This window comes from Oryctolagus cuniculus, chromosome 11 (genome assembly GCF_051225735.1).
Source record: "Oryctolagus cuniculus isolate XC-2025 breed Fujian yellow rabbit chromosome 11, ASM5122573v1, whole genome shotgun sequence".
Classification (NCBI taxonomy): domain Eukaryota; kingdom Metazoa; phylum Chordata; class Mammalia; order Lagomorpha; family Leporidae; genus Oryctolagus; species Oryctolagus cuniculus.
In genome coordinates this window covers 55149689-55177594 of record NC_142877.1, presented here as the reverse complement: position 1 = coordinate 55177594, position 27906 = coordinate 55149689, and the positions used below count along the sequence as shown (strand labels likewise).

General features: G+C 60.2%; 1 protein-coding gene across 2 annotated transcripts; it reads left to right on the top strand.

The window, feature by feature from the left end:
- The first annotated feature begins 5 nt into the window (after positions 1–5).
- On the top strand, positions 6–27710 carry FIGNL2 (fidgetin like 2). 2 transcript variants are annotated; one of them, XM_070052257.2, is made up of 2 exons: positions 6–263; positions 23533–27710. In XM_070052257.2, exon 2 carries the CDS (start codon positions 23544–23546, stop codon positions 25515–25517), a length of 1974 nt encoding a protein of 657 aa, XP_069908358.1. In that variant the 5' UTR covers positions 6–263; positions 23533–23543; the 3' UTR covers positions 25518–27710. The 2 variants fall into 2 exon arrangements, with proteins under 2 accessions (XP_069908358.1, XP_069908359.1); XM_070052258.2 differs by having other exon boundaries at positions 49–141.
- The last annotated feature ends 196 nt before the right edge of the window (positions 27711–27906 follow it).

The window sequence follows — 27906 nt, the reverse complement described above, 5'->3', positions numbered from 1 at the left end:
GGTGAGGGGAGGCGGGGGTGGGGGTGGGGGTCCTGCCTGCGGGGGGAGCCGGGGCCGCCCCTTGTCCGGCCACCCCCACTGTCCAGTCCCGCTCCCGGCCGCGGCGGCCGCAACAGCCGCAGCAGAAGCGGCTCCAGGATGGTGAGCGCCGCTGCCCCCCAGCCCTGGCCTGTCGCCCCCGGCCCGCGCCCCCGCCCCGGTCCCTGGGCCGGACGCCCTCCCAGGCCGCGCACGCTCACCTAGGACCCGGCCGGGATGCCGAGGTACGGGGGCTGCGGACCGGGGCGGGGGCAGGCACGGGAGCGCGCGGGCGGGCCGGGGTCAGGGGGTGGTGACCATTCGGTCGGGGTGTCCGGAGCTTTGTCCGCGGGCGCGGGGCCGTGAGAGGGCCGGAGAGGGCGGGGGCTGCGGGTCGCGGGGTTCAACTAGGCGGGGGTCGGAGGGCAAGGCCGGCGAGAGACCCTAGCGGGTGCGTGGGAGCCGAGGGTCACTTCCCGGGGGGAGGGCGCGGGCGGAGCAGGGGGTCGCCGCTGGGCCGCCGACGGGCACCCCCTCGCCACCCCTTCCAGTGCGCAGGCTGCATCCCTAGGGAGCAGCCGACTCCGGGGGGTGGGGGGGAGCCTGCGCGATTGCTGGGGGCGGGGGGAGCGGGGAGCCAGATTTGCGGGTTCGGGTCCCAGAAGGATCTAGCGTCCGGAGCCCGAGGGCCGGCCCGCAGGCCCCTCCCACTCCGTCAGGTCTTTGTCCAGCGGCCCCTGTGTGTGTGTGGGAGGGGTGGGGGCTGGGTTACGGCCCGGAGATTCCCCAGCGTGGTGACGGAGCAGTGACAGGAGACCGAGGCTACTTCGGGTGCCCGCGCCCCTAACGCCCACCCCCTCCGCTTCTTCCTGCCGTGGCCCGGGAGCGCAGAGCCCAGTCTCTGAGTGTTGGGGCTGCAAGGGACACCCCCTTACCTTCGCCCGTGTGCTGCAGGCTGCAGAGGACACCCCCTGAGCTCCCCCTACCTGGAGGGAGCCCCCGAAACTTCCCATCCGCTCGGGGCTACACAGAGATTCCCATGCTAGGGTCCAATTCGCAGAGGGGCCCCCGCGGGGTGCTGGGTACGCAGTAGGTGCCCAAGCGGGACGTGGACCCCCCTCTCTCGGCCCCGCCGGCCCCCCATGGCCCCGCCGGAGGAGGGGGCCTGGGAAGGGGTCTGCGGGGCGAGTGCGAGCAGCCTGGAGCCGGCGCCCCGCGGCGGCCCGGAGCGCAGGGGTGGGTGGACGGGTGGGTGGGCTGTTAAAGGGACGGTCACTAAATCAGGATTAGGCCGTGGGGCTGTCAGGCTGCCGGCCCTGTCTCCATGGATACCTAATTTGGAGGAGAATAGAGGACGGAAGAATGTTTGTGTTGTCGTCCGCACGGGCTGCGGCGGCCGAGCCGGCCCCTGCCTCGTTCCGGCACCGAGGAGTGGGGACCCGGCGCCAGCCCCACTGTGGGCTTCCGGCGTGGGGGCGCTTCTCGGATCCCAGCCTCGGCCTTTGCTGTGGAGCGGCCCAGAGGTGCCGAGGTGCATCCAAAGACCTCTGGTCCTTCAGGGCGGAGGTGGGGGGCGAGCCCGACCCCCACAAGGCATCTTCCGTGGTCGGCGCCCGCGAGCCTCCCAACCCGGGAGCAGAGGCTGTGGCCTGCTGCCCCCCCACCCCCGGCCTCCTAGGACCCGCGCGCTGGGCACCAGCCGGGGTGCGCGCGGTTCCCCTCGGCCCGGAGCGCTCGGGGGCAGGGGGCGGGGCGAGACTTCCTGGGGGTGGGCGAGGAACGGGGCGGGGCCTGGTGAATCCCCCTCTCCCACGTTAAGACCGTTTCGTGGATTTCTTGAGTTCATCGGTGTGCGCAGAGGCCCCAGCGCCCCTGATCGCCGGGCTGTAGTAGGTTCTGGAGGAAGCTCTCTTGGACCAAGGGGTTGTAGCTGTGTGGAGCGGTGCAGTCTCTCTCCTGAGGCCTGGCTTGCCTCCATTCCTCGGGGGCACCCCCATCTCCCCGGGAGAAGAAGAGGGGGCTGAGAGGCGCTGGGAACTCTGCTCCAGTCTCTGGCTGTGGTGTGGCCCCGGGCTGGGCTGTAATTGGACAATTCTGCAGCCCGCACCCTGAGGAGCTTGGGAGAGCAGACTCCAGTGCCCCTTCCTGCCTTCCTGCTGGTCATCCATGGCCGCAGCTTCTATGGATCAAGAATCCCCTCCCTCCCCTGGGCCACAGCTTTATTGCTGAAATCTCAGACTCTCTCCACGCAATTTCACGCCTCTCTGCCTTTGCGCCCTGCAGTTCCCCCAGCCAAAGGCCTTCCCCATTGTCCCCGTCTCCCCACAGCCTCCTCATTCTTCAAGGCCCAGCCTGGATGCCACATTGCTCCAGAGCCTCCCAAGAGTCTTGTCGCTGGCTCCTCCCTCCCTCCGTGGCCTCCCAGCCCTGCACCTGTGCCTGGCTGCAGCCTTTGTGGAACATAACCCTTTCCCTCCTGCCTGCCCCCCTCCCCGCAGAGCGTGGCACCCTGTGGGTGCCCACCAGTGTCTGCGGGCCCAGTACAAGGCGGGTTGTGAGGGCTTCTCGCCAGGCAGCCTGCACAGCGCCCACTCTGGTCACTTCCAGGCCAATCGCTCTCTGCTCCTGGGTGGTGGAGACCCCTGGGTGGGTCTCCTGCTGCTGCTGCTGCTCCTCCTCCTCCATGACCCTCTCCCCACCCCCACCCCCAAGTGTGGGAGGACTTTGCCCCTCTCCTTCCCCGTGGACCCGCATTCCTTCCCTGCCATTATCATCCTGTTAAACAGAGAGGCCAGTCAGGATCCATATGGATTACATTAACAATTGCTTATTATCTGGGCCCAGACTCCCCCCACTCTCCACCCCCCAGCTCCTCCTGCTGCAGTTTCTGGACCCTTAGGAGCCCGCCTTCCTGCCTCCCCCTCCCCCCACCGTCGGTCAGCCAGGGAGGGCAGAGGACAGGCCGGGTCTCCCCCCGCCTTCCTATGCCTGCTAGCAGTTTCGCCTCTACTCTCAACTGGGCAGTTAAGACTCCCTCACCCGATTTCAGGCAAACCAGGTTCCTTGCAGGAGCACAGCTCCGTGAGGATCCAGGGCTGCATATGGCGGAGGGGGACCCGAGCCTGGGTGCACCTGCGGCCTGTAATACTGAGGGCCCCTACCTTGCCCACACCCGGTAGACCTCCGAGTGTCCTGGAGTCTTCTGCTGTTTGGGGCAGCTGGAGAGCCGATGAGGGAGACGACCAGGGCAGGGGGCCCCTGACGGGCTGCAGTGACATCTGTGACAGTCTCCTGGAGTGGCAGCTCAGTTGGCCTCGGAGGATGGGAGTGGAGTTGATGCTTAAATGCCTGTCACCCTCAAGATTGCCCAGCGTGGAGATCCAAAATAGATTTTTTAAATAAAGATTTTATTTCTTTATTATCTCAGAAGCAGAGCTACAGAGAGAGAGAGAGAGAGAGAGAGAGAGAGCTATCTTCCAACCACTGGTTCACTCCCCAGATGGCCGTGATGGCTGGAGCTGGGCAGATCTGAAGCCAGGAGCCAGGAGTTTCTTTTTCCAGTTCTCTTACATGGGTGCAGGGGCCTAAGGACTTGGGCCATCTCCCATTGCTTTCCCAGGCCATAGCAGAGAGCCAAATTGGAAGTGGAGCAGCTGGGACTCGAACTGGCACCCATGGGATCCCAGCACTGCAGGTGGAGGCTTAGCTCACTGCAACACGGTGCTGGCCCCCATAGTGGATTTTGATTCAGAGCCGTTGGAGGGGCTAATCAGAGTCGCCCCCCAGAAAAATGTCCTGCTGTTAATTGGTACCAGGTTTTGCAAACTGCTTTCCAGGGTTCTTGGGCTCCCCAAACTCTCACTCCAATCCGGCCCCCTCTGATGTGCTGCAGCCCACGGCTGGCGGCCTCTGCCCTCAGTGCTTGCTCTATGGCCGTGGTGTTGGCAGGGGCTGTGGGGGGGCGGTGGGGGCTGGGCCAGCCTTCAGGTGGAAAGGGATCCATTGCCAGGTCGGGGTCTGAGCTGCTCATCCCAGCCCTGGTTGGGAGGGCTTTGCTGTTTTAGGAGTGGCAGGGAAACCTGGCTCCGAGCCTTTGCGTGGATCCGTGGCCCACGCTCACATAACACTCATGAAACACGCTCTGTCCTCTGTGAGGTGGGCCTCAGAACAGCGCCCAGCTCATGAGCACTGCCGTGGCCCTGGTTGCCCGGCCGGGGAGAGGAGACTGCGGTGGGAGCCACCCCAGAGCCTTGGCTCTTTTCTCCTTGGTGCCTCCCCACAGTGAGCAGTCTGCAAAGCCGGGGACCTCAGCCAGGCTTCAGAGGCTACCCAGCCAGGGCCTGGAGTCCTGGGACCCCGAGGCTCCCTCCAGGCTCACTGAGCCCTGAGCTGGGCCGTGCATGCCTGGGGTGTCCACTAAGAGCCCTCAGCCTCCCATGTGGCCAGGGAGACACAGAGGGTGTCTCCAGCCCTGGCCTTGCTTGCCATGGCCTTTTAGATGGGTCAGCATCTAGGTGTTGAATCATCCCACACCCTCTGATACGGGGCCACCTTCAGGGACCTTGCAAGGATTGGGGGCCGGCTCAGAAGTGAAGGGACAGACTATGCTTTCAGGACCAACCATCCCTGTATTCCCTGGGCTAAGGGAGCCTCTAAGGGCACAGGAGCTGGGGAGGGGACAGGACGGGTTGGAGCGGGGAGGCCGCAGGCGAACACCAGCTACTTGGCTGGCACAGGGAGTCATTTCCTGGTGAGGCTGTGCCAAGTGATGTAGGGAAAGGGGACAAAGGCCCCTCCTTGGGGGCCTGGATCGTGGCGCAGCTGATTAAGCCGCTGCCTGTGGTGCCAGCGTCCCATGTGAGTGCCAGTTGGAGTCCTGGCTGTCCCACTTTTTGATCCAGCTCCCTGCTAATGAGCCTGGAAAGTCAGTGGAGGGTGGCCTGAGTACTTAGGCCCCTGCCACCCACGTGGGAGACCTGGAAGAAGCTCCTGGCTCCTGGCTGCTGGCTTTGGCTTGACTTGAAGTCCTGGCCATTTGGGGAGTGAACCAGCACATGCAAAAATCTCTCTCTTTCCCTCTCTGTAACTCTGCCCTTCAAATAATTTTTTTTTAAGCCTGCAGCTTAGAGAGTGTCTACCTGCAGCTGTGGCCTGTGGATGTTCAGGGGGCTGGTGGAGTTTGTTCTGTCCAGGCTAAGGGGGAAGAAAGCTGGTGGGGCTTGGGTTATACCTGAAAATGGACCCTTCCCACCCACCCAGCCTGCCTGCCTGTCTGCTCCCTGGGGACTTCAGCCCCCAGGACAGATTGCCCTCACACCCAGCTCCTCCAAGGGGATGGCATCTCGCTGGTGGCTGGACCCGCACTACTCCACATGGAGGCTGCTTTCCCAGAAGGCTGTCACTCAAAACAGCATCTCCCGTGCTGAACCTCTTTGGGCTTGAACTCTAGGGTCTGGGCCCTTCCTTGAGAAAGATGCAGCTGCCCTAATGGGCTGGGGGAGGTCTGGAGTTCAGTCTGGGACTTGTCTATTAGACAGCCAAGTGGCGGCGACCCAGAGATGATGAGAAGAGTGCTTGCACTTGCCCGGGCACTCGGATGCTGAATGTCCCTGCCGACGGGGAGCTCAGCACTTGCAGGCAGCCCACCTGTTCTCAGACAGAGCCAAGTGCTTTTTTTTTAAATATTTATTTGAGAGGCAGAGTTACAGAGAGAGGAAGAGACAGAAAGATGAGAGAGAGAGAGATCTTCCATCCACTGGGTCACTCTCCATGTGGCCACTACAGCCAGAGCTAAGCCAGGAGCCAGGAGCTGCTTCTGCATCTCCCACGTGGGTGCAGGGACCCAAGGACTTGATTCATCTCCTACTGCTGTCCCAGGCCATATCAGGGAGCTGGATCGGAAATGGAGCAGCTGGGACTCAAACCAGCACCCATATGGGATGCCGGCACTGCAGGTAGAGGTTTAACTTCCTATGCCACAGTGCCAGCCCCCACCTCTGTTTTCTTAGCTATTAAAGGGGAGCGATGACGTCTGGTTCTCAGGTGGGAGGCAGACAAGCACCTGGCTGGAGACTGCCTGGGCGATCGCCCTCTGTCTAACTGGGTTTCCTAAGTTATCTGTGCCTCAGGGTCCTCCTTTGTCCTGTGGGAATAAAGCCCTGTGGCCCTTGGGTGATGTAAGTGACCTTGACCTACAGGTGGAAGCACCTAGGGCAAACTTGGTGTTGGGAATCCCATACGGGCAGACAGAGCAAGGGGCTGTGGGCCCTCCTCAGCATCCTCTCTCTCTCTCTCTCTCTCTCTCTCTGTGCCTGTGGCCCTGCCCGCTCATACCAGGTGGACCGGCCAAGCTGCATAGCTGGAGTGACTCAGCTCAGCACCCCCGGGCCTGGGAAGGGACAGGAGGAGGCTGGGTGGGCTGCCTGGGCCTGTTACTCACCTTTGGGCAGCCCAGACCCCCCCCCCCCGGGGGGGGGATGTCTCTCCCGCACCCCCTGCCGGGCCAGGAACAGAAAGTCACCCAGCCTTTGGCAGCCACATGCAACCTGAAATGCCACAAGTCACCCCCGGACCCTGCTCCTGGTGATGGGTGGGAGGGGGGCCTGGAGGAGACCCTGGGCTTTTGGGCTCAGACCTGTGATCGGCAGCCCTTGGAGAGTTCATGGGTAGAATCATATTTCCATGTCGCTCATGGAGTTTATGGTCCTGGTTGCTTTTATTTTGTGCAGTGAGAACGGTATTTTTTTTTTTTAAAAGATTTATTTATTTATTTATTTGAGAGTCAGAGAGAGAGAGAGCTTCTATCTGCTGGTTCACTCCCCAAATGACAGCAGGAGCCTAGAACTCCATCCGGGTCTCCCACATGGGTGCAAGGGGCCCAGTTAGTTGGGGCATCCTCCACTGCCTTCCCCGGGTGCACCAGCAGGGAGCCGAACCGGAAGTGGAACAGTTGGGACACAAACCAGCACTCACATGGGATGCTGGCGTCAGAAGTGGCGGCTTAACACACAGCGCCGGCCCGAGAAAGTGCTTTTGAGAACACACATCTGTTCCCGATAGCCACAGGGCCTATGGCTTAGACCTGGAGAGAGCCCTGACCTTGCCATACCAGGTATACCCAGGATGCAGACCCCAGAGGAGACGGGCATAGCTGTCCAGAGCTGGCAGTCCCCCCTCACTGGGCACCTGTGTTGCATGGGCCAGCTCATTGGAGTCCCCTGCAGCCTTGGGAGAAGCAGAGTGGGTCCCGTGTGCAAAGCCAATCATCCCTTAACGGGCCCGGGGCTGGGCCGATGTGGAGGAAGGTGCCAGAGAGGGGCCCTGGTGGCAGGTGGGGGGCAGAGAGAACACGTGAGAACTGTGGGCCACTTCACACAAGGTGTCAGCGGCACTCCTGGAGCCCTGAGAAGACCCAGCGTCTCCCAGATGTCTGTCTGCTTGGACAGGAGGTGCACTAGGCTGTGTTCGGCCCCTGCGGCCCCCCGGCGGGCTTACAGAGTCCCACGCCAAATCCCATGTCTCCTCTTGGGTTCCCAGGGACCCCTGGGAAAATGAGGCTTGGGCTGCAGCTGAGTCTGGGCATCGAAGGTGCTGCAGAGAGGCCTGGAGCTGAGCGTGTGAACTTGCCCAGGGCAGTTTCTAAGTGGCAGGAGGGTGAGGAGGGTGGGGGCTGCGAGGCAGGGCCCTGGGGCTCCTCTCTCTGCTGGCAGAGGGGAAGTTGGCGCCAGGCCTCTCAGGGTTCAGGGTCAAGCTGGGGCATCCCCGGGAAACTGGGATCTACCACTCAGTCTGCATTTCAGTGACGGCTAGGCGGTCAGGGGCAGGGCTGGGGATCTCACTCCCGCAGGATGGCGCTCTTGTGGGCCCCAGCAGGCTTCTCCCTTGGGAGCTGCCTTGGAGAGTCCCGCCCTTCCTCTACTCTCCCAGGCTGCAGCACCCAGGTGGAGACTGCCCCTGGCCCTGTCTCAAACCCTGAGCCCTTCTGGGTGGTATTGAGAACATGGGGACATCCACCCAGCATCCTGGAGGCTGTTTCAGGCCGGTGCTACTCCTGGGACAGCTGATCACGGGGAGGGGTGGGGGGCTGAGACCTCCAGATGGCCTCCTTGGGCTTGCTAGAGTGTGCCTGGAGCCCCCCAGCCCTGGGTCAGTCTTTGAGGCTTCAGGCACCTGCCTCACTCATATCCCGACCGGGTCAGGCTGTCTTGGGTGGGCTGGGGGCAGCAGTGAGGGTGAAGACGGGGCAGAAGGCAGGAAAGACTGTGTCCCACTGTAGATGGGGCTCGTACTATAATCCCCTCACCCCTGCTGGAGCTCAGGCCCCCAGCCTCGTTTGCCACCTCTGGGAGGTGACAGCTCTGGCTGTGTCGGGAGCTCTCTGGGAAGAAGAGGTAGGTGCACCCTGGCCTCCATCTCTGCCTTTCCAGCCCCGTTTTTTTTTTTTTTTTTAATTAATTAATTTATTTGAAAGTCAAAGAGAGAGAAGGAGAGGGAGAGGGAGGGAGGGGTTTTCCATCTCCTGGTTCACTCCCCAATTGCCTGCAATGGCTGGAGCTGCGCTGATCCAAAGCCAGGAGCCAGGAGCTTCTTCTAGGTCTCCGATGCGGGTGCAGGGGCCGAAGGACTTGGGCCATCTCCTACTGCTTTCCCAGGCCACAGCAGAGAGCTAATAGGAAGTGGAGCAGCCGGGACTTGAACTGGCGCCCATATAGGATGCTGGCACTGCAGGTGGCGACTTTACCGGCTATGTCACAGCACCAGCCCCTCCAGCCCCGTTATTGAAGTCCACTGCAGCTCCAGGCACGGGTCAGTTCCCAGCCACAGAGACTCGAGGTTCGAGGGGGCAGGCAGCCTGGACCCTCCTGGAGAGTGCCCAGAGAGAAAATGCTGGGCTCACCAGAGTGGCTTCCTCATGCCGGCAGTGCCTGACCACGTGGAGCAAACCAAATTCAGATAAATCGTGTTTTCTCAGGGGAAGGACAAGGGTGATTTCCAGGCTGGGTCTCCTGGCCTGACTCCTGCAGGGAGAGAGGACGAGGACAGCAGTGGACATTGGACATTGCCTGGCTTGGGCTGAGCTGAGGGTGGAGCCCCAGGAGGCGGGTCTGGAGAAAGCCCCCAAGAGAAGGTGGCGGGCAGGAGGGGAGCATTTCAGAGCTGGAAAAGTGATCAGCGGCTCTGATGAGGCTGCAGTCCGGCGGGCAGCCTCAGGCCCGAGCATGGACAAAGATGGCCGCCAGGTTGAGCCCTCCCCCGACCCAAGGCTCACACGGGGGTGGGGCAGGCAGGGGCCCAGTGCCCTTCCTGGGAATCGCGATGAGGCTGTGTCTGCAGGTGCAGCATTGGCAGCCTGGGTCCTGGGTCCAGCTTGCAGGTTCTCAGGGCCTTTACCTAGAGCAACCCCAGCTTCCTGGGTCATCCAGGGGCTGTCTGATCGGTGACTGTGGGAACTGAGATTTTATGGGCTGCTTACCCACTGCGGGAGCTGGGCCCCCCATGTCAGCTTCCTCCCAGCCCCTAGCAGGCGCCCACCCCCCTGCTGTGTCTCCTCCCAAGCTCCCCCACCCCCGCTTTGTCAGTTGTAGGTTGAGCTTGTGTAGTCCGGGGCGGCGGGGGGGGGGGGGCACAGAACAGTGGGACTTAGTCTCCAGTGCTGCAATTGGCCAGAGGGCCATGGGAGGGGGCTCATGGCCGCAGCTGGGAGTATGTGTGTATATGTATGCATACGCATGGGTGCGTGGCTATTTGAGGAGTGGGGGCTGGGGTGTCCACTGTGCCCAGATCATTGGGCAGAGACAAAGGATTTTCATCTGGCCTGGAGCAAGGATCAGGCCCCTAGCAGACCATGTCCCTACCTGATCAAGCCGGTTAGGGAGCGCACCTGTCCAGCCTTATACCCTCCCACTACCTCTGGGCGTGGTGGGGGCTTTGTTAGCGTGGACGGGTCACCGCATGAGTGACTGTAGTTTTGGCTGGGGTCGTGGCTGAGACTTAAGAGGCCGTGGGGCACAGGAAAGATGAACACCTAAGGAGACAGACAGCCTGCACTGGGGAAGAAGTGGAGCGAGGCTTTGACACGTCTTGGGAACTTCCTTGGTGATGGTAATCCAAGAAGACTTCTTGAAAGAGGGGGTGAGTGGGGCTGAGGCTCGGGCTGGAGCTGAGCATTAGCCAGGGAGCCCTGGAGACCCGCTGATTTTGATGTGAGGGCCCTGCTTGGCACCTGGGCATTTTCGTCAAGGCTCGGGTAAGGAAGGGCTGGCAGAATGGGTCCAGGTCCTTCTTTTTTTAAAAAATATTTATTTATTTATTTATTTATTTATTTATTTGAAAGTCAGAGTTATACAGACGGAGAAGGAGAGGCAGAGAGAGAGAGAGGTCTTCCATTCGCTGGTTCACTCCCCAAGTGGCCACAACAGCCAGAGCTGTGCTGATCTGAAGCCAGGAGCCAGGAGCTTCTTCCAGGTCTCCCATGAGGGTACAGGGGCCGAAGGACTTAGGCCATCTTCTACTGCTTTCCCATGCCACAGCAGAGAGCTGGATCGGAAGAGGAGCAGCCGGGACTAGAACCGGCGCCCATATGGGATGCTGGCACTGGCAGGCTGCAGCTTTACCCACTATGCCACAGTACCAGCCCCTCCAGGGCCCCTCTTCTTAGCTGTTGTGACCTTCACAGGTTCACTTTGCCTCCTTGAGCCACCCTTTCCTCCCATGGACAATAATGGGGAGAAGGACACCTGTCTGGCGGGCACGGGGCGAAATGTGGGAGCAAGGGACAACTGTGAAGCTGGGAGAAGGAGCCAGCTCCTTCCACAAGGGTGTGGCCCCTGGCCTGGCTTCTCAGGACCACAACAGATGGTCCCAGCGCGGCTGTGGCCCTGACCGCAGATGCAGGCGGGGATTTCAGCGCTGCCCCCTCCCCCGCATGCGCGCGCGCGCGCGCGCGCACACAGCACACAGCCCAGATGCGGCAGCTTCTCCTGCAGACCGCCTGCTGTGTGGCATTTGACACACAAGGAGGGCCGAGGCCACAGCCCCACCCCCACCCCACCCCACCCCCGGCCCAGAGAGGAGCCAGGCTGGCGCGGAGGCCTCACTGCCTCCAGGAAGCAGGTTCCCAAGGGCCCTGATCTCTTTACCATGTGTCCGGCGGCCTTTGATGGGAATTCCATCGGCCCTTTTGTCCTCTCTCAGAGGTCTGAGCACCGGTGGAGACAGAAGGAGGGAGATTTTTTTAAAGAGGGAGGCCAGGTGGGGCCCATGGGGGCTGGAGTGGGTGCCTTTCAGCTCCAGCCAGGCCAGGGCTGTGTGGTCTCCTGGGTTCACAGACACAAACTCCCCTGTCACCCCCGAGGTCGCCTCCTGGCTCCACCTCCTGCCGCTTAGTGTCCTGGGTGGGCTCAAATGTAGTCACCTTGACTCTTTATCTGACACAGAGGCAACTTCAAGTTCCTTGGCCCCCCATCCATCCATCAACCCACCCACCCATCTGTCCATCCGTCCACTCATCCTTCTGTCCAGCTATCCATCCATCTGTCCATTTATCCATTCACCCATCCCCACACAGTCACCCACCCACTCATCCATCCATCCTTCCATCTACCTGTCCAACTATCCATCCATACACCCATCCACACACACATCTGTCCATTCACTCATCCATCTGTCTATCCATCCATCCATCCATCCACCCACTCACTCATCCATCCATCCATCCATCTACTCACCCATCCATCTGTCCAACTATCCATCCATTCACCCATCCACACACACTCATCCACCCACCCACTCATCCATCCATCCGCCCACTCATCTTTCTGTGCAGTTATCCATCCACCCGTCCATCCATCCACTTATCCACCTGTCCATTTATCCTTCCATACATCTACCCACCCACCCACTCATCCATGCGTCCATCCATCTAGCCTATAGTCCATTAAGAACTTAGTGTGTGCCAGGCACTGTCCTAGGTGCTTGAGATGTATCAGTAGGCGAAACAAAGTCCTTCACTCATGGAAGCCCTCCTGGGTCCCACAGACAAGGAAGTCCTCATCAGATTAGGCTGAGTGCTACACAGTGAACACCAGACTGAGGGGGACAGTGGGGCTGGAGCGGAGCAGGTAAAGCCCACCTGCTGAGGGTTTAAGGATCAGGCAGGCCAGGGTGATGAGTTTGGAATTTATCCTGAGTGCCGTGGGAGCCAGCAGACACTTTGGGGGAAGAATGAATGGTGGGCAGTGTTTGCTAGGCCCCCAGGTGGGTGCTGACAGTAGCCGGTGCATAGGGTGGCGTAGAGCTGGGGACGTGAGCTGGGAGACTGCTGCCGCCATCCAGCGGGGAGCTGTCCCTGGAGGCAGGAGAAGTGGCTTCTCAGGGATAGAGTTGGAAGTTCAGCCTGAAGGATTTGGTGGCGGGAAGGGTGACAGCGAGGGTGACGCTGCCCTAGTCCGTGACGGGGAAGACGGAGGGCGGGCCAGCAAAGCCTGCTTCTGGAAGTGTTGGTTCTGCAGCTCAGTCCGGGCTATGGGGGTGTCAGGGAGAAGTGTGGCAGTGGGGGGAGGGGACGCTGGCCTGAAGAGCCAGCCCAGCACTGGGAGTTGTGCACCGCGGGCTGACCGCTGACCGGCAACGTGCGCGTGGTACAGGTGGCATGTGGGGCAGGGTGCCTGGCTGTACCCGGAGTAGCCACTTCACTGTTGTTGCTGTTGGGGGTGCAGGTGCAGGGTAACAAGCAAGTAGAGAGAGGATGTAGCTAGAGAGGGATTTAGATATTTTGGTGTTTTTTTTTTCCCATGAAATGGGATGAATACTCCAGTATTTGTTAGTGGGGCTTGTTACAGCCTCCCCAGGAAGGCCAGGGCTCGGTTGGAGCTGGAGAGGCCAGGGAGGGATGCAGGAAGGGATCAGGGAAGTGTGAGGAAGAGTAGGCGGTGGCGGGGGGCGGGGCACTGTGGTGGGTGATGGGCGGCAGTGCCGGGAGAGGGCTGGCCTTGGAGCTGAACAGGGAAGGGCTGGCCATGCCAGGATATTAGGGAAGCAGCGCTGGCTGGCTCTGTGTTGTTGGGCCCGGCATGCTCACCTTCCCCCACCAGGGACAGAGTGTGAGGGCAGGAGAGGCTATGTCCCCGAAGTGTGCATCTTTGTCTCACCCAGCCTGGGCAGGTGGGACAGAACTCAGGCCGGTCAGGTTCCAAACTCTGGTTCCGGTTCTCCCTGCAGGAGGCTGTGTGGCCTCGGGCCAACCGCCGTCTCCCTGGGTGCTGCTCTCTCCTTCCCTCCTGGCTGGGACCTCCCCTCCACCCTATCCCCAGGGCATCCCCCCTTCCCTCTTCCAGATCCCAAGTCTGCATCCGAAAAGACTCTCAGCTGTGTCTGAAGCCCCAGCTTTCTTCCCTGCATGGCTTAAAAAAATCATTCTCCCGTGATTCCTCCTCAGTAATAAACATTTGTCTAGATGTTTTAAGGGTAATATAATGACAAGTTTTTATTTTAAAGCTTACCTTCGGGGCTGGCACTGTGGCGTGGAGAGCTAAGCCTTCACCTGCAGCGCTGGCATCCATGTGGCTGCTGGTTCGAGTCCCGGCTGCTCCACTTCTGATCCAGCTCCCTGCTGATGCACCTGGGAAAGCAGTGGAGGATGTACCAAGTGGATGGAGTTCTAGGCTGCTGGCTTTGGCCTGGCCCAGCCCCAGCCCCAACCGTGTGGCTGTTTGGGAAGAGAACCAGCAGATCGGAGATCTCTCCCCAACTCCTCCACCTTTCAAAAAAAAAAAAAAAAAAAAGCTTTAAAAACTTGTATATATCCATGGTGTACAAGTACGAAGTCTTGAAATCTGCATACATTGGAGGATGACTAAATCAAGCTAATTAACATATGCACTGCCTCACATACTTATCTGTGTTGAGAATACTTAGAATCGACTCCCTGAGCGATTTCCAATACTGAGTATGTTGTGATTGACCACAATCACCACACTGAACAATAGCTCTCCTGCACTGACCTCTCCTAGCAGAAACTTGGCATCCTTTGAACACCTCCCTCTCCCCTGCTTCCTCCCTCCCTCCCTCTCTTCCCCCCTCCTTTCTCTTTCTTTTTCTCTCTCTTTCCTGTCTCCCTCCTTCCTGCCTGGCTATGGACACTCCCACCTCATCTTCCAGCCTGGGAGCCTGGGCCCAGTCCGCGTGTCTTCAGTGCTGGTCCTCGGGCCCGGCCCGCTGGAGGTGGCATAAAAACTTGCTGTCTGCAAAGAGGGGGCAGTGGCGCCGTGCACCTGCCGCAAATGCATTGCAGCCTGAACACACTGGATCGTGCAGTTTCCACTCTGGCCTCCTACGGCTCATCCCGAACATGCATTGAGCCCCACCCACGGCTCATCCCAAACATGCATTGAGCCCCACCCAAGCCAGACCCTGGCCCAGGCCCCGGCATCCCCCAGTCAGACTTCCAGGGTGGGTGGGGCGACAGCTGGGGAAGGTGACCTGTCCTCTCGGGTGCCGTTGTCACCCCTCCATCTCCTCTCTCTTGCTGTGACTGGAGATTGGCATGAGGGGGCAGGGCCCAGAGGAGGGGGCACAGTCTTGTTGAGGCTCTGCCAGGCGGCCAGCCCAAGACCCCCACCCCTTCCCCCTACCCCTGCAACCCACCCAGGGCACCGGTTGTGAGCAGCAGACAAAAAGCCTGGGACAAAAGGCCTGTGGGAGCCATGGTGAATGGATGAATGGGGTTTCCCTGTGCGGGGCCGGACAATGGGATTCTCCACGCAGCCCCTCCGTCCCAGGCGGAGATAATGGAGCTGGAGAAGCCTTGCCCAGAAGGGCGGCCTCGGCCCCTTTTCCACACAGGCGCGCATCCGCTGTCCAGCTGCCCCTCCTTCTCCACCCTGCCCCCAAGCCCTATTTGGTATGGTGGTGGGGGGTGTCGGTCCTTCCTCCTGGTAATGAATCCAGAATCTCAGTTTCTGTTGAGATCTAGGGAGGTCTTGGGCCTCCCACCCTGCATAAAATGTGTTCATTTATTTGAAAAGCAGAGCTACAGAGAGAGGGAGAGAGCAAGATCTTCCATCCACTGGTTCGCTCCCCAGCTGCCCACTACAGACAGATCAGGCTGAAGCCAGAAGCCAGGAACTCCATCTGGGTCTTCCGTGTTGGTGCAGGGGCCCAAGCACTTGTGCCATCTTCTGCTGTTTTCCCAGGCGCATTAGCAAGGAGCTGGGTCAGAAGTAGAACAGTGGGACCAGTGTGTGACAGTTAAGCTGCTGCCTGCAGTGCCGGCAGTCGCCGGTTCTAGTCCTTGCTGCTCCACTTCCGATCCAGGTCCCTGCTGAAGATCTGGGAAAAGCAGCAGAAGATGGCTCTAGTACTCTCTCCCTTTCTGTCTCTCCCTCTCTCTGTAACTCTTTTTTTCTTAAATTTATTTATTTGAAAAGCAGAGTTACAGAGGGAGGGAAGGAAAGACAGAGACACACAGAGAGAGAGAGAGAGAGAGGTAGAGGTCTGCCATCCACAGGTTCACTCCCCAGATGGCCACAACATTCAGAGCTGGGCCGATCCGAAGCCAGGAGCCAGGAGCTTCTTCCAGGTCTCCCACAAGGGTGCGGGGGACCAAGCACCTGGGCCATCTTCCGCTGCTTTCCCAGACACATCAGCAGGGAGCTGGATTGGAAGTGGAGCAGCTGGGACTTGAACTGGCACCCATAAGGGATGCCGGCATCACAGGTGGCAGCTTTACCCACTATGCCACAGTGCTGGCCTTAAAGATTTTTTTATATTTATTTATTTATTTATTTATTTATTTATTTATTTATTTATTTATTTATTTTGACAGGCAGAGTGGACAGTGAGAGAGAGAGAGACAGGGCGAAAGGTCTTCCTTTTGCCGTTGGTTCACCCTCCAATGGCCGCCGCGGCCGGCACGCTGCGGCCAGCGCACCACGCTGATCTGATGGCAGGAGCCAGGTACTTATCCTGGTCTCCCATGGGGTGCAGGGCCCAAGCACTTGGGCCATCCTCCACTGCACTCCCTGGCCACAGCAGAGAGCTGGCCTGGAAGAGGGGCAACCGGGACAGAATCCAGCGCCCTGACCGGGACTAGAACCAGGTGTGCTGGCGCCACAAGGCGGAGGATTAGCGCTGGCCGGCCTTAAAGATTTATTTACTTATTTGAAGTCATGGAGGGGGAGGGAGAGGGAGAGGGGGAGGGAGAGAAATAATATCTTCTGTCTGCTGGTTCACTCCCCAAATGGCCACAATGGCCAGGGCTGATCCAGGCTGAAGCCAGGAGTCAGGAGCTTCTTCCAGATCTCCCATGTGGGTGGCCAGGGCCCAAGCACTTGGGCCATCATCTGTTGCTTTTCCCAGGTCATCAGCACAGAGCTGGATTGGAAGTGGAGCAGCCAGGACTTGAACCGGCGCCCATACGGGAATGCTGGTGTCCCAGGCAGTGGCTTAACCTGCTGCGCCACAATGCCAGCCCCTGAAATTTATTGTAAATGTTTCTAGAGGGAAGAAAAATGTCTGAAGTCTACCTACCAAAGCCAACTGTCTCAAGACACAGATGACGAAAGTGGACACAGAGCATGTCAGGGGTCTTGCCTGTGGTCTCAATGACAGCTCAGGTACCTGCAGCCCAGGATGCCAGGGAAAGGGGGAGGGGCGCACCAGCTGAGCCTGCCAGAGGCCACACGCATGGAGGGCCACAGGGGGGCAGAAGCACCTGAGGGGGACACAAGGCAGATAGGTGTGGCAGGGCGCCATTTTGCTGGGAGGAGATGAGATTCTTCTTCAGTGCACAGCTCTGGGCCACGGCCACGCTTGTGAGCCAGCACATAGGAGTGTTGGTACAGCCGTGTTGTGGCCCCAAGGACCAAAGGCTGGGCTGAGAGGCAGCCTGGCAAATCCATCAGGCCTGGCTCTGTAGCCAGAGTGCTGGGCTCCACTGTGGAGTGGCTGTGGGACCTCGAAGAGGTGGTACTCCTACTGACCCTCAGTCTCCTCATCTGGAGAATGGGATGATAATGGTATTGATCTCAGGACTGCCAGGGCCCGGTGAGATACGCAAAGCAGAGAATGGGACTGGTTGGCTTCCATGGCTTGAGTGCTGGGGAAAGGCACAAAGACCAGTGTGCCATGTCTCCATTGCCTGGAAACACTGGCAGAGAATGTTCCAGCTCCCTTCTCCCAGGGAGGGGGGGTGTGACAGACATGCTGAGTCACTGGCAGCACGGGTTACTGGGTGGGCTCTTAGTGGATGCTGGACTGTGTACTTCACCGACATTTTTTTTTTTACTTTTAAAAATGTTTTATTTACTTATTTGAGAAGCAGAGTCACAGACAGACAGACAGGCAGTTCTTCCATCTGCTGGTTCCACTCCCCAGATGGCTGGAGCTGCGCCGATCTGAAGCCAGGAGCCAGGAGCTTCTTCCAGGTCTCCCATGCGGGTGTGGGGCCCAAGGACTTGGGCCATCTTCCACTGCTTTCCTAGGACACAGCAGAGAGCTGGATCAGGAAGTGGAGCAGCCGGGACTTGAACTGGCGCCCATTTGGGTTGCTGGCACTGCAGGCAGCAGCTTTACCCGATATGCTACAGCACTGGCTTCCCAACATTTTAACCCTTAAAACCACTCTATGTGTCCTTTACTGGATGGAGAAACAGGCTGGATGAGGGCCAGCACCATGGGTCACACAGAGCCCAGGCCTCTATGAAGACCAGGTCTCCGGCCGTCAGAGCTGATTCCCAGGGGACTGGGTGTGGCCCGGGAACCTGGAAGGGAGGGGGCAGGTGCTCTGGGGGACTGGGGCAGGGGCTCTTTCCTGCAGGCTCGGGCAGGAGCTGGAATGGTTGGGGGTGCTGTCTGTGTGATAGCAGGACTGTGGCCTGTGGCCGGCCTGGGGACAGGGCGGGGAGACAGCAGGCTCCACCGACCCTCTGGAGGCTGTGTGTGCTGTGCGCACGCCAGCAAGCTGGTGTGCGTCTGGGCTCGTGTGAGCAGCATTCTGGGCCCCACTGCAGCCTCACCTGTGTTCGCCTCACACTTCTGCTCTCCTCCTGCCATCCTGTGGAGCCTGGTCCTGGGGCGGCTGCGATCCGTCCCGGAAGGAGGGGGTGAGAGTCCTACAGGCTCCAGGATCGCCTTCGGCTGCCTTGCTCGCGGGTAGAACAGGGGAGGCCCGCCAGCAGAGGGCGCATTGCTGCAGGCAGGGCCCGACGCCCCAGGAGCAGCGCAGAAGGGGAGCAGGGGGCTGGCTGCTGGGGGGCGGGAGGGAGGGACTGGGTCCAGGGCGGTATCTGGAAGGCGGGAAAAGCTGAGCCGTGCTAAGAGAAGAGGCGGAGCTCACGCGGGCGCCAGCTGCCAGCCTGAGGTCCAGCAGGGATGGCAAGGTGAAATCAGGGCCCGAGGTGAGGGAGAGCCACGCAATGGCTGCATATTTTTTTCTTTCCTGGCTGAAATGGGAAGAGAGTTCCCCAAAGTGGAAGGGCCGGTATCCAAGGAGGCTGAGGGTTAGCCATCAAGTGGTCGATGAAGCGTCCCGGGCAAGGTCCCACTGGGGAAGGGGCTGAATCCAGGGGTGAAAGGAGGGGGTGGCATGGAGTTGGGGTGCAGGTGTGGAGGAGGACTCAAGGGACCCACCATCCCCAGCACGCAGCAGGGGCCCTGAGGTTGGTCTGAGGGTGAGGCTTTTTAGGGAGGACCATGGGGGCCAGGGTCTGAGGGAGCTCGGCCCAGGGCCTCAGGGTACGAGGGACCGAGGATACCATGTGACAGCAACCAGGAGGACCAGAGCGGCCGGTGGGGCCTGGAGGAGATGTGTGTGGATACGTCTAGATCCAGAGGCTTTTTTTTATTTTAAAATCATAATTCAAAGCAGTCATGATGTAAGTTGGTCCCAAATCACCCATGTCTTGGGCGCACGTGGCGTGCTGACACCCACATACACAGTGGAAGGGGGACGTCCACCTGTCCCCGAAGTTGCCCTTGGGGTCCTGTCCTCCAGCTGCTTGGACACACGCAGCGCATTATTCCCCAAAGTCCACGCCTTTCGGCACGGGGTTGCTTCTCCCTGGCACCAAAGCCAACTCTCTTCCCTCTATGGGAAGGAGCCAAGGCAGAGATACCGGTAAATAGGAAACAAACAAACAAACAAAACCCAAATCCCAAACTGGCTAGGGTCCATGCAGCAATACAACGCTTACCTCCCGTGATCCTGCCACAGCCACTTGTGACCTTGAAGTTACAGGAAATTACCGAGTAATGCTGCCCATCTCAGGGGCCCTGTGGGCGAGAGCTGCCCCCAGACCACTCTCAGCTGTGCGCCCTCGTGCCTCTGGAGGGAGGCTGCACCGACTTCCACCTTCCCTAGGGCGGTGACAACGACATTGGGTTTATTTTCAGAGCCTGTCTTCTGCCCCAGAGAGGACGCTGGGTGAGCTCCAGCCTCTTCTCTACCCCTGCTCAAAGCTCTGGGGGTCCGGCATGTCTGGGTGCTCCCCACGGTCCCACAGGTGTGGTTCTGTAGGCTGTGCACTGCCCAGGAGCTCTGCTGCTTCATTTTTTAAATAAAGGATTTATTTTTATTTATTTGAAAGCATTACAGAGAGAGAATGGTCTTCCACCGCTGGTTCACTCCCTAAATGACCGCAACAGCGGGAGCTGCACCAATCTGAAGCCAGGAGCCAGGAGCTTCCTGTGGGTCTCCCACATGGGTCCAGAGGCCCAAGGACTTGGGCCATCTTCTACTGCTTTCCCATGCCATAGCAGAGAGCTGGATGGGAAGTGGAGCAGCCGGGACTCGAACTGGCGTCCATATGGGATGTGGATGCTTCAGGCCGGGGCTTCAAACCACTGTGCCACAGTGCCAGCCCTCATTTTTTTTCCTTTCCTAAGACAATCTGAGGCTTTGACCAGTACAGGAGAATCTGCCTTTCACTAATTTATCTGCTCTAAATCTTTTCATTTTTAATGTATTGGAAAGGAAGAGAGACAAAGATCTTACATCTTCTGGTTCATTCCTCAGGTGCCTAAAGCAGCCAGGGCTGGGTCTGGCTGGAGCCAGGAGCCTGGAACTCCATCCTGGTCTCCCACGTGGGTGGGAGAGGCCCAGGTACTTGGGCCATCACCTGCTGCTTCCCAGGGTGTTTAGTAGCAGGGAGCTGGATTGGAAGAGGAGGGGCCAGGACTCAAACTGGCACTCTGACATGGAATGTGGACACCCCAGTTGGTGGCTTAACCTGCTCTACTTCTAAGGGGGTACAAATCATACCATACTCATTATGTATTATGTATTATGACGGTTGTCCAGAGGGTGGCAGTAAAGCACCTTGAGAAAGGGCGCTGCCCTGACTTGCTTTTTATTTTATTTTTATTTATTTTATTTTTATTTATTTATTTTTTGACAGGCAGAGTTAAAACAGTGAGAGAGAGAGACAGAGAGAACGGCTTCCTTCTGTTGGTTCACCCCCCAAATGACCTCTACGGCCACTGCACTGCGCCGATCTGAAGCCAGGAGCCAGGTGCCCCCTCCTGGTCTCCCACGTGGGTGCAGGGCCCAAGCACCTGGGCCATCCTCCACTGCCCTCCTGGGCCACAGCAGAGAGCTGGACTGGAAGAGGAGCAACTGGGACTAGAACCCAGAGTACCAGCACCGCAGGCGCCTAATGAGCGCAGCGCCGGCCCCTGACTTGCTTTTTTAAAAAAAAAATGTATGAGATGGAGCTAGTGTTGTGATGTAGTGAGTAAAGCCGCCGCCTGCAGTGCCAGCATCCCATGTGGGCACCATTTCAAGTCCCTACTGCTCCACTTCCAATTCAGCTCTCTGCTGTGGCCTGGGAAAACAGTAGAAGATGGCCCAAGTCCTTGGGCCCCTGTACCTGTGTGGGAGACCCAGAAGAAGCTCCTGGCTCCTGGCTTCAGATCGGCGCCGCTCCGACCATTGTGGCCAACTGGGGAGTGGAACCAGCAGATGGAAGACCTCTCTCTCTGCCTCTCCTCTCTAACTCTTCAACCTGATGGTTTACTCCTCATGCCTGTGACAGCCGGGGCCGGGCAGACCCAACGAACTGAATTCAGGTCTCCCACATGGGTGGCAGGGACCTAAGTACTTGAGCCATTGCTGCTGCTTCCCAGGGTGTACATGGGCAGGAAGCTGGATGGTCCAAGCAGGCTTGAACCCAGGAACTCTGATGTGGGAGGCCGGTGACACAAGCGTTCAAATGCCAGCCCTGGTCCTGGCTTTCTGAGTGTCTTGTGCTCCACACCCTTGGAGGTGCTGTGCCTGTGATCTGGGATACCCTGCTGCCTCTAGCCTGCCTAGTCAGCTCGGCCCCTCACTCTCACTCATCTTCTCATAAAGCTGCCACCTCCACGGTGAGGCCTTCTAACCAGGTGTGGCATGCTGGCCAGAGCGCAGAGCCCCAGGCACACATGCCTATGTCCCCGCTTTAGATAGGGATGTCGCCTCACAGGGATCTCTCCCACCTGGCTGAAACAGCCCATTCATGGTTAGCAAAGCACTCGGGATTTACTCAATAAAAATTTGCCTAGATTGTGAGAATGCCCAAACCTGTTCAGTAACTCATCAGAAGCTTAAGTCTGAGAAATAATCCACAGCAAAAATACTTGTCTCTTGGCACACCGTGGGCCCTTTTAGTTTTTTGAGATTTTGGGCCGGCACCGCGGCTCACTAGGCTAATCCTCCGCCTAGCGGCGCCGGCACACCGGGTTCTAGTCCCGGTCGGGGCGCCGGATTCTGTCCCGGTTGCCCCTCTTCCAGGCCAGCTCTCTGCTGTGGCCAGGGAGTGCAGTGGAGGATGGCCCAGGTGCTTGGGCCCTGCACCCCATGGGAGACCGGGAAAAACACCTGGCTCTTGGCTCCTGCCATCGGATCAGTGCTGTGCGCCGGCCGCGGCGGCCATTGGAGGGTGAACCAACGGCAAAGGAAGACCTTTCTCTCTGTCTCTCTCTCTCACTGTCCACTCTGCCTGTCAAAAAAAAAAAAAAAAAAAAAAAAAGAAAGAAAAGAGATTTTGTTCTAGGATCGGGCCGGCCCACTGGAGCCATATGCTGGGGCAGTGCTGGTCCCCAGGCCCTGGGTCTGTTTTAGCAGAGTTTGACTCATACCTCCCGCCCCCTCCCCTTCCTCTCCCCCCAATTTTAAAGGCAGTTACAGAGGCAGACAGAGAGAATGAATGAATCTTCCATCTGCTGGTTCACTCCCCAAATGGTCACAATAGCCAGGGTTGGGTCAGGCCAAAGTCAGGAGCTTCATCCGGGTCTCCCACATGGGTACAGGGGTCCGAGGACTTGGGCCATCTTCTGTCTTCCCAGGTGCACGAGTAGAGAGCTGGATCGGAAGTGGAACAGCCAGGTCTGGAAGTGGTGCCCACATGGGATAATGGCACTGCAGGCAGTGGCTTTATTTATTTATTTATTTGAAGGGCAGATTGGAGAGAGGAAGGGAGACAGGTCTTCCATCCGTTGGTTCACTCCCCAAATGGCCACAAAGGTCATGGCTGGGCTGATCCGAAGCCAGCAGCCAGGAGCTTCCTCCAGGTCTCTCACCTGGTTGCAAGGACCCAAGCACTTGGGCCATTTTCTGCTGCCTTTCCCAGGCCATTAACAGGGAGCTGGATCAGAATTGGAAGAGCCGGGACTTGAACCAGTGCCCATGTGGGATGCTGGCATGGCAGGTGGTGGCTTCACCTGCTGTGCCACAGTGCCAGCCCCCTTTTTGCTTCTTTTGAGCAAAAAAAATTTTTTTTAACATCACAAAGTGAGTCTAATCCCACATTCGTCTGGTTTCTGGGAAACTCAGAAATTTGTGACCCGCAGTCTGTGATCGTGTGACCCTGTTTTCTCCGCAATAGGGCCTGAGTAATACTTGTGTACTGTGGCGAGATGCATTTGGGGAATGAAGCAGCCGGCAGGTACCCGCCCTGGGCACACAGCCATTATGGTGCCGTTGTTGGTGGGGGGTGGAACCCCGGGGCGCTCCAACTTCACCAGGCAGAGGCCCAGACACCGCATGGAGAGGAAGTGAAGGGACTTTTGGGTCAACCACAGCGGGTTGTCAGGGACCGTGAGGCTGAGAGGCACACGCAGGGAGCATTTCCGACCTGGGGCCCAAAGGGGGCTTTGGATTCTCAGGGGCCGCCACTGGGAAGAGGGCATGTGGGAGTTCCAGCCGGAGGGTCAGGAACCCCGGGCACTCGTCTTTGACAAAATCATAACCACTGCCTTCGAGATCAAGGTGGACACAGCCCCCAGGCTACCGGCACCGACCTCCTGGACACCAGGAGGGGGAAGGGCGAGTTCAGCTGTTGGCCGTATCCTTTGGAGGCTTCCCTTGGCTCTGAGGGCAGTATTTGGAGCTCATTTAAATCCCGGGGTAGAAGGGGGCTTTGGTGTCAAGCGTGCGAGGGTAGGAGGCTGGCGGGGGCTGCCCGTCAGTGGAGTCGGGTTCCCAGAGGCCTCTGCTGGCTCTCAACCGTCGCGCCCCCCCCCCTTCTCTCTCACCTGCAGCTCTGTCAAAGATGCACTGGACACAGGAGCACGCCCAGCCCCTCAACCAGTGGCCAGAGCAGCACCTGGACGTCTCCTCCACCACGCCGTCGCCGGCTCACAAGCTGGAGCTGCCTCCGGGGGGTCGCCAGCGCTGCCACTACGCCTGGGCGCACGACGACATCTCCGCTCTCACTGCCTCCAACCTTCTCAAACGTTACGCAGAGAAGTACTCGGGGGTCCTGGACTCGCCCTACGAGCGCCCCACCCTGGGCGGCTACGGCGACGCCGCCTTCCTCAACGGCGCCAAGGCGGACCCTGAGCCCTGGCCGGGGCCCGAGCCGCCCTATCCTTTGGCTTCGCTCCACGAGGGCCTCCCGGGAACCAAGTCGGGCGGTGCGGGCGGTACCGGGGGCCTCGCGGGCTCCCCGGTTTTAGCGGGGAACTTGCCTGAACCCCTGTACGCCGGCAACGCCTGCGGGGCCACGTCGGCGGCGCCCGAGTACGCGGCCGGCTACGGCGGCGGGTACCTGGCGCCCGGTTACTGCACGCAGACCGGGGCCACGCTACCCCCGCCGCCCCCGGCCGCGCTGCTGCAGCCCCCGCCGCCGCCGCCGCCGCCGGGGTACGGCCCCTCGGGGCCGCTCTACAACTATCCCGCGGGCGGCTACGCGGCGCAGCCCGGCTACGGCGCCCTCCCGCCGCCCCCGGCCGCGCCCCCGGCTCCCTACCTGACCCCCGGCCTCGCTGCGCCCACGCCCCTGCCCGCGCCCGCGCCGCCGCGGCCGGCGCCCGCTTCCTATGGCTTCCAGGCGGCTGCTCCCGGCGCCGAGGCCGGAGTGTCGCTGAAGCGCAAGGCTGCCGACGAGGGCGCGGACGGCCGCTACCGCAAGTACGCGTACGAGCCCGCCAAAGCCCCCGCGGCCGACGGCGCCCCCTACCCCGCCGCGGACAACGGCGAATGTCGGGGCAACGGGTTCCGGGCCAAGCCGCCGGGAGCCGCGGAGGAAGCGTCGGGGAAGTACGGCGGCGGCGTCCCGCTGAAGGTTCTGGGCTCCCCGGCCTACGGCCCCCAGCTCGAGCCCTTCGATAAGTTTCCAGAGCGGGCCCCGGCGCCGGCTCCCCGCGGCGGCTTCGCGGTGCCGTCGGGGGAGCCTCCCAACGGCGTGGACCAGAGCGCGCTGGAGCTGGTGACGAGCAAGATGCTGGACTGCGGCCCGCCGGTGCAGTGGGCAGACGTAGCGGGCCAGGGCGCGCTCAAGGCGGCGCTGGAGGAGGAGCTGGTGTGGCCCCTGCTGAGGCCGCCCGCCTACCCGGGCAGCCCGCGCCCGCCGCGGACCGTGCTGCTCTTCGGGCCGCGCGGCGCAGGCAAGGCGCTGCTGGGCCGCTGCCTGGCCACGCAGCTGGGCGCGACGCTGCTGCGGCTGCGCGGGGCGACGCTGGCCGCGCCGGGCGCCGCGGAGGGCGCGCGCCTCCTCCAGGCCGCCTTCGCGGCCGCGCGCTGCCGCCCGCCCGCGGTGCTGCTGCTCAGCGAGCTGGACGCGCTGCTGGCCGCCCGCGACGACGGCGCGCTGCAGGCTCCGCTGCTGGCCTGCCTGGACGGCGGCTGCGGCGCGGGGGCCGACGGCGTGCTGGTGGTGGGCACCACCGCGCGGCCCGCCGCCCTGGACGAGGCCACCCGCCGGCGCTTCGCGCTCCGCTTCTACGTGGCGCTGCCCGACGGCCCAGCCCGCGGGCAGATTCTGCGGCGGTCGCTGGCCCAGCAGGGTTGCGCGCTGAGCGAGCGGGAGCTCGCGGCCCTGGTGCAGGGCACGCAGGGCTTCTCCGGGGCCGAGCTGGGGCAGCTGTGCCAGCAGGCGGCGGCCGGAACGGGCCTGGCGGGGCTGCAGCGCCCCCTTTCCTACAAGGACTTGGAGGCGGCGCTAGCCAAGGTGGGCCCCCGGGCCTCCCCGAAGGAACTGGACTCGTTCGTGGAGTGGGACAAGATGTACGGCTCCGGACACTGAAGGCGCGCGCGGAGGACCGCGGGCGCCGCCGCCGCTTGCGGGGAAAGCCGTTGGCCAAAGTGGGCTGGGGATGGGGGGTGCTTTGCGGGTGGATTTCATTTTTGGGGGAAGGAGGACGCTTCTTCCAGGCAGGTCCAGATGCCAGATGCGCTGTGTACTCAGGTTTTTGTTTTTGTTTTTGTTTTTTCTTTCCTATTTATTGTGGAAGGGAGGCTCACCATCTCCGCAGGCGATGGGGCGGACCCGCACGGGGCCGGCACTCTCCCCCCCCCCCCCCCCCCCGCCACAATTCCTTTTTGCCTCCTGCAAAATGGCACCCTGCACTCCTCCGCTTTCGCTGCAGTCGCTTTGTCGCTGGCCCTGTTTCTCTTGCGCCTTGTTGCGGTGTCTCTCCCGCGCCTCTGCCGCTGTCCCTGGCCCCCTGGTTCTGACTGTCCCTGAGCCGGGAGAGCCAGAGGCCCCCGGGACTGGGGAGGGCGGGAGACTTTCCTCCCACCTCCTTATCTCTCACTCAGCTGGGAAGAAAAAAAAAAAAACAAAAACACACCCAAAGCCCAAAGAAGAGTTTTTTGTTTTGTTTTGTTTTGTTTTTGTTTTGTTTGTTTGTTTTTTTTTTTTTTTTTTGAGGAGAAATCCCAGAAATGTAGCTTCTTTATTTTAGGCCTCTTATTTTTGTAAGATGTGTAGCGTTTGCTGTTTTTCTTTTGACAACTCAGGAAGAAACTGACCTCAGAAAGAATGTTGGACTTTGGCTGCTGGTAGCGGGCTTGGGACAGGGGCAGGGCAAAACCCGGAGCTCTGCCAGGGCAGAAACAGAATGTATTCCTCAGGGCTTCCTCCCCAAGTCCCGTGGCGGTAGGCAGGGGTGTGTATGGGGGGCTGCCGGGTGGTCTTCAGAGGGGGTGGGGCTTGCTCCCTGCCTGCTGCTCCCCCCACCCCTTGCCGCAGCCTAGTATCTCCTGGGAAAGGGTTAATCCAGAGTTGGGGTACCCCTTGTCCATGGCCTGCTCCTGGTCCAGCAAGTGGGCTAAGAGGGCCCCAATGGCCAAGGGGGTGAAGGCAAAAAGTCCCCAGAGAAGCCATCTCACCCGGGGGCCCTGCCTGAGCAGAGAGCCCCCAGTCACCTGGGCAGGGAAGACTGCCAGCCCTCAGCTGCCTTCCCTGTGTGTGTGGGTGGGGGGGGGGCTTGTGCACCCCTCACTGGGCCCCTCAGAGGCCCAGCTCTGAGCTGCAGGTGCGACAGAGACTGGCGCCATGCAGGATGCAGCCGCGGTCCGGCCCACACTTCCCCCAGGCCTGGAGCCCTTTTCTCTGAGAGCCCTAGCCCTCTCCTTCCCCGGGCCACCCGGGCAGGCACCCCTACTCTGTTTCACACTTCTGAGCTTTGGTCCAAGGGGGCGCCTCCTCTTCCCTCCCCCAGCCCAGCCGCTCTCCCTTGCCCCTGACTGCCCATGGAGCTCCCACAGAGTCTACCACCTCCCCGTCCTGGCAGGGAGGGTGTCCCTGGGGGACATTCCAGGTGCCAAGGTGCTGAGGGCCCATGCTGGCCCGGGAGCGCTGTCAGGAAAGCTGCTTGCTTTTCCCTCTTGGTCTCTTCCAAACCCTCTCCTCTCCCGGGAGTCAGCCGGGTGCAGAGGGAGCGTGCGGTGAGCGAGGGATTCTCTCTCAGGTGTGTGTGCGCGTGCGCAGGGGGTGGGTGGGCGGAGCCAGTCAAGAAGAAGGGTTGGGATCCGTGTCTTCAAGAGGCAGACGGCTCTGGGGGTAGCCAGGGGCTCACTGACCAAGACCCAGGCTGCTCTCCCGGGCTCTTCCTGTTCCCCAGGCCTGGGGGACTTTGCACAAGGAGACAGCCCCCAGGCTACCGGTACCTACCTCCTAGACACCAAGGTAGTAGGGAAAAGAGCAGGTTCAGCTCTGGCAATGTTGGTGGGGGCTGGGGGGAGGGGGGACATACCAAAGAATCCCAGGGCCGGCGGGGGGAGGGTGGCCTCTGCTAGCTAGCCTGCTCCTTCCCCCCCAGTCAGGGTCAGGCACCTGTCCTCCGGCTGTAACCATTTCTACCTCATTTTGCTGCGTGTTGTACATGGACATATTTATCTCCTGTCTGACGATGCTCTGCAGTTATGGTCTACCTCAGAAGAGACTGTATTTTAAAAGAAAGTATTAACACAGTATTAAAGCAATGACAGGTGGTTTCCGGAGGATTTCTTGGTGGGGGTGGGGAGCGTGCGATGGGGGGAGTCCTGGGGTGGGGAGGAGGGATGCTTAGGCACCCAGGCCGGTCTGCCAGGGATTCCGCGGGTGTTTCTGTTCCTTGGGCACAAAGTTCCCGTGGGACTTCTTTGCTCCAAGGTGTGAAGCCCTGTCTGGGGCAATCTCCCAGAATGCT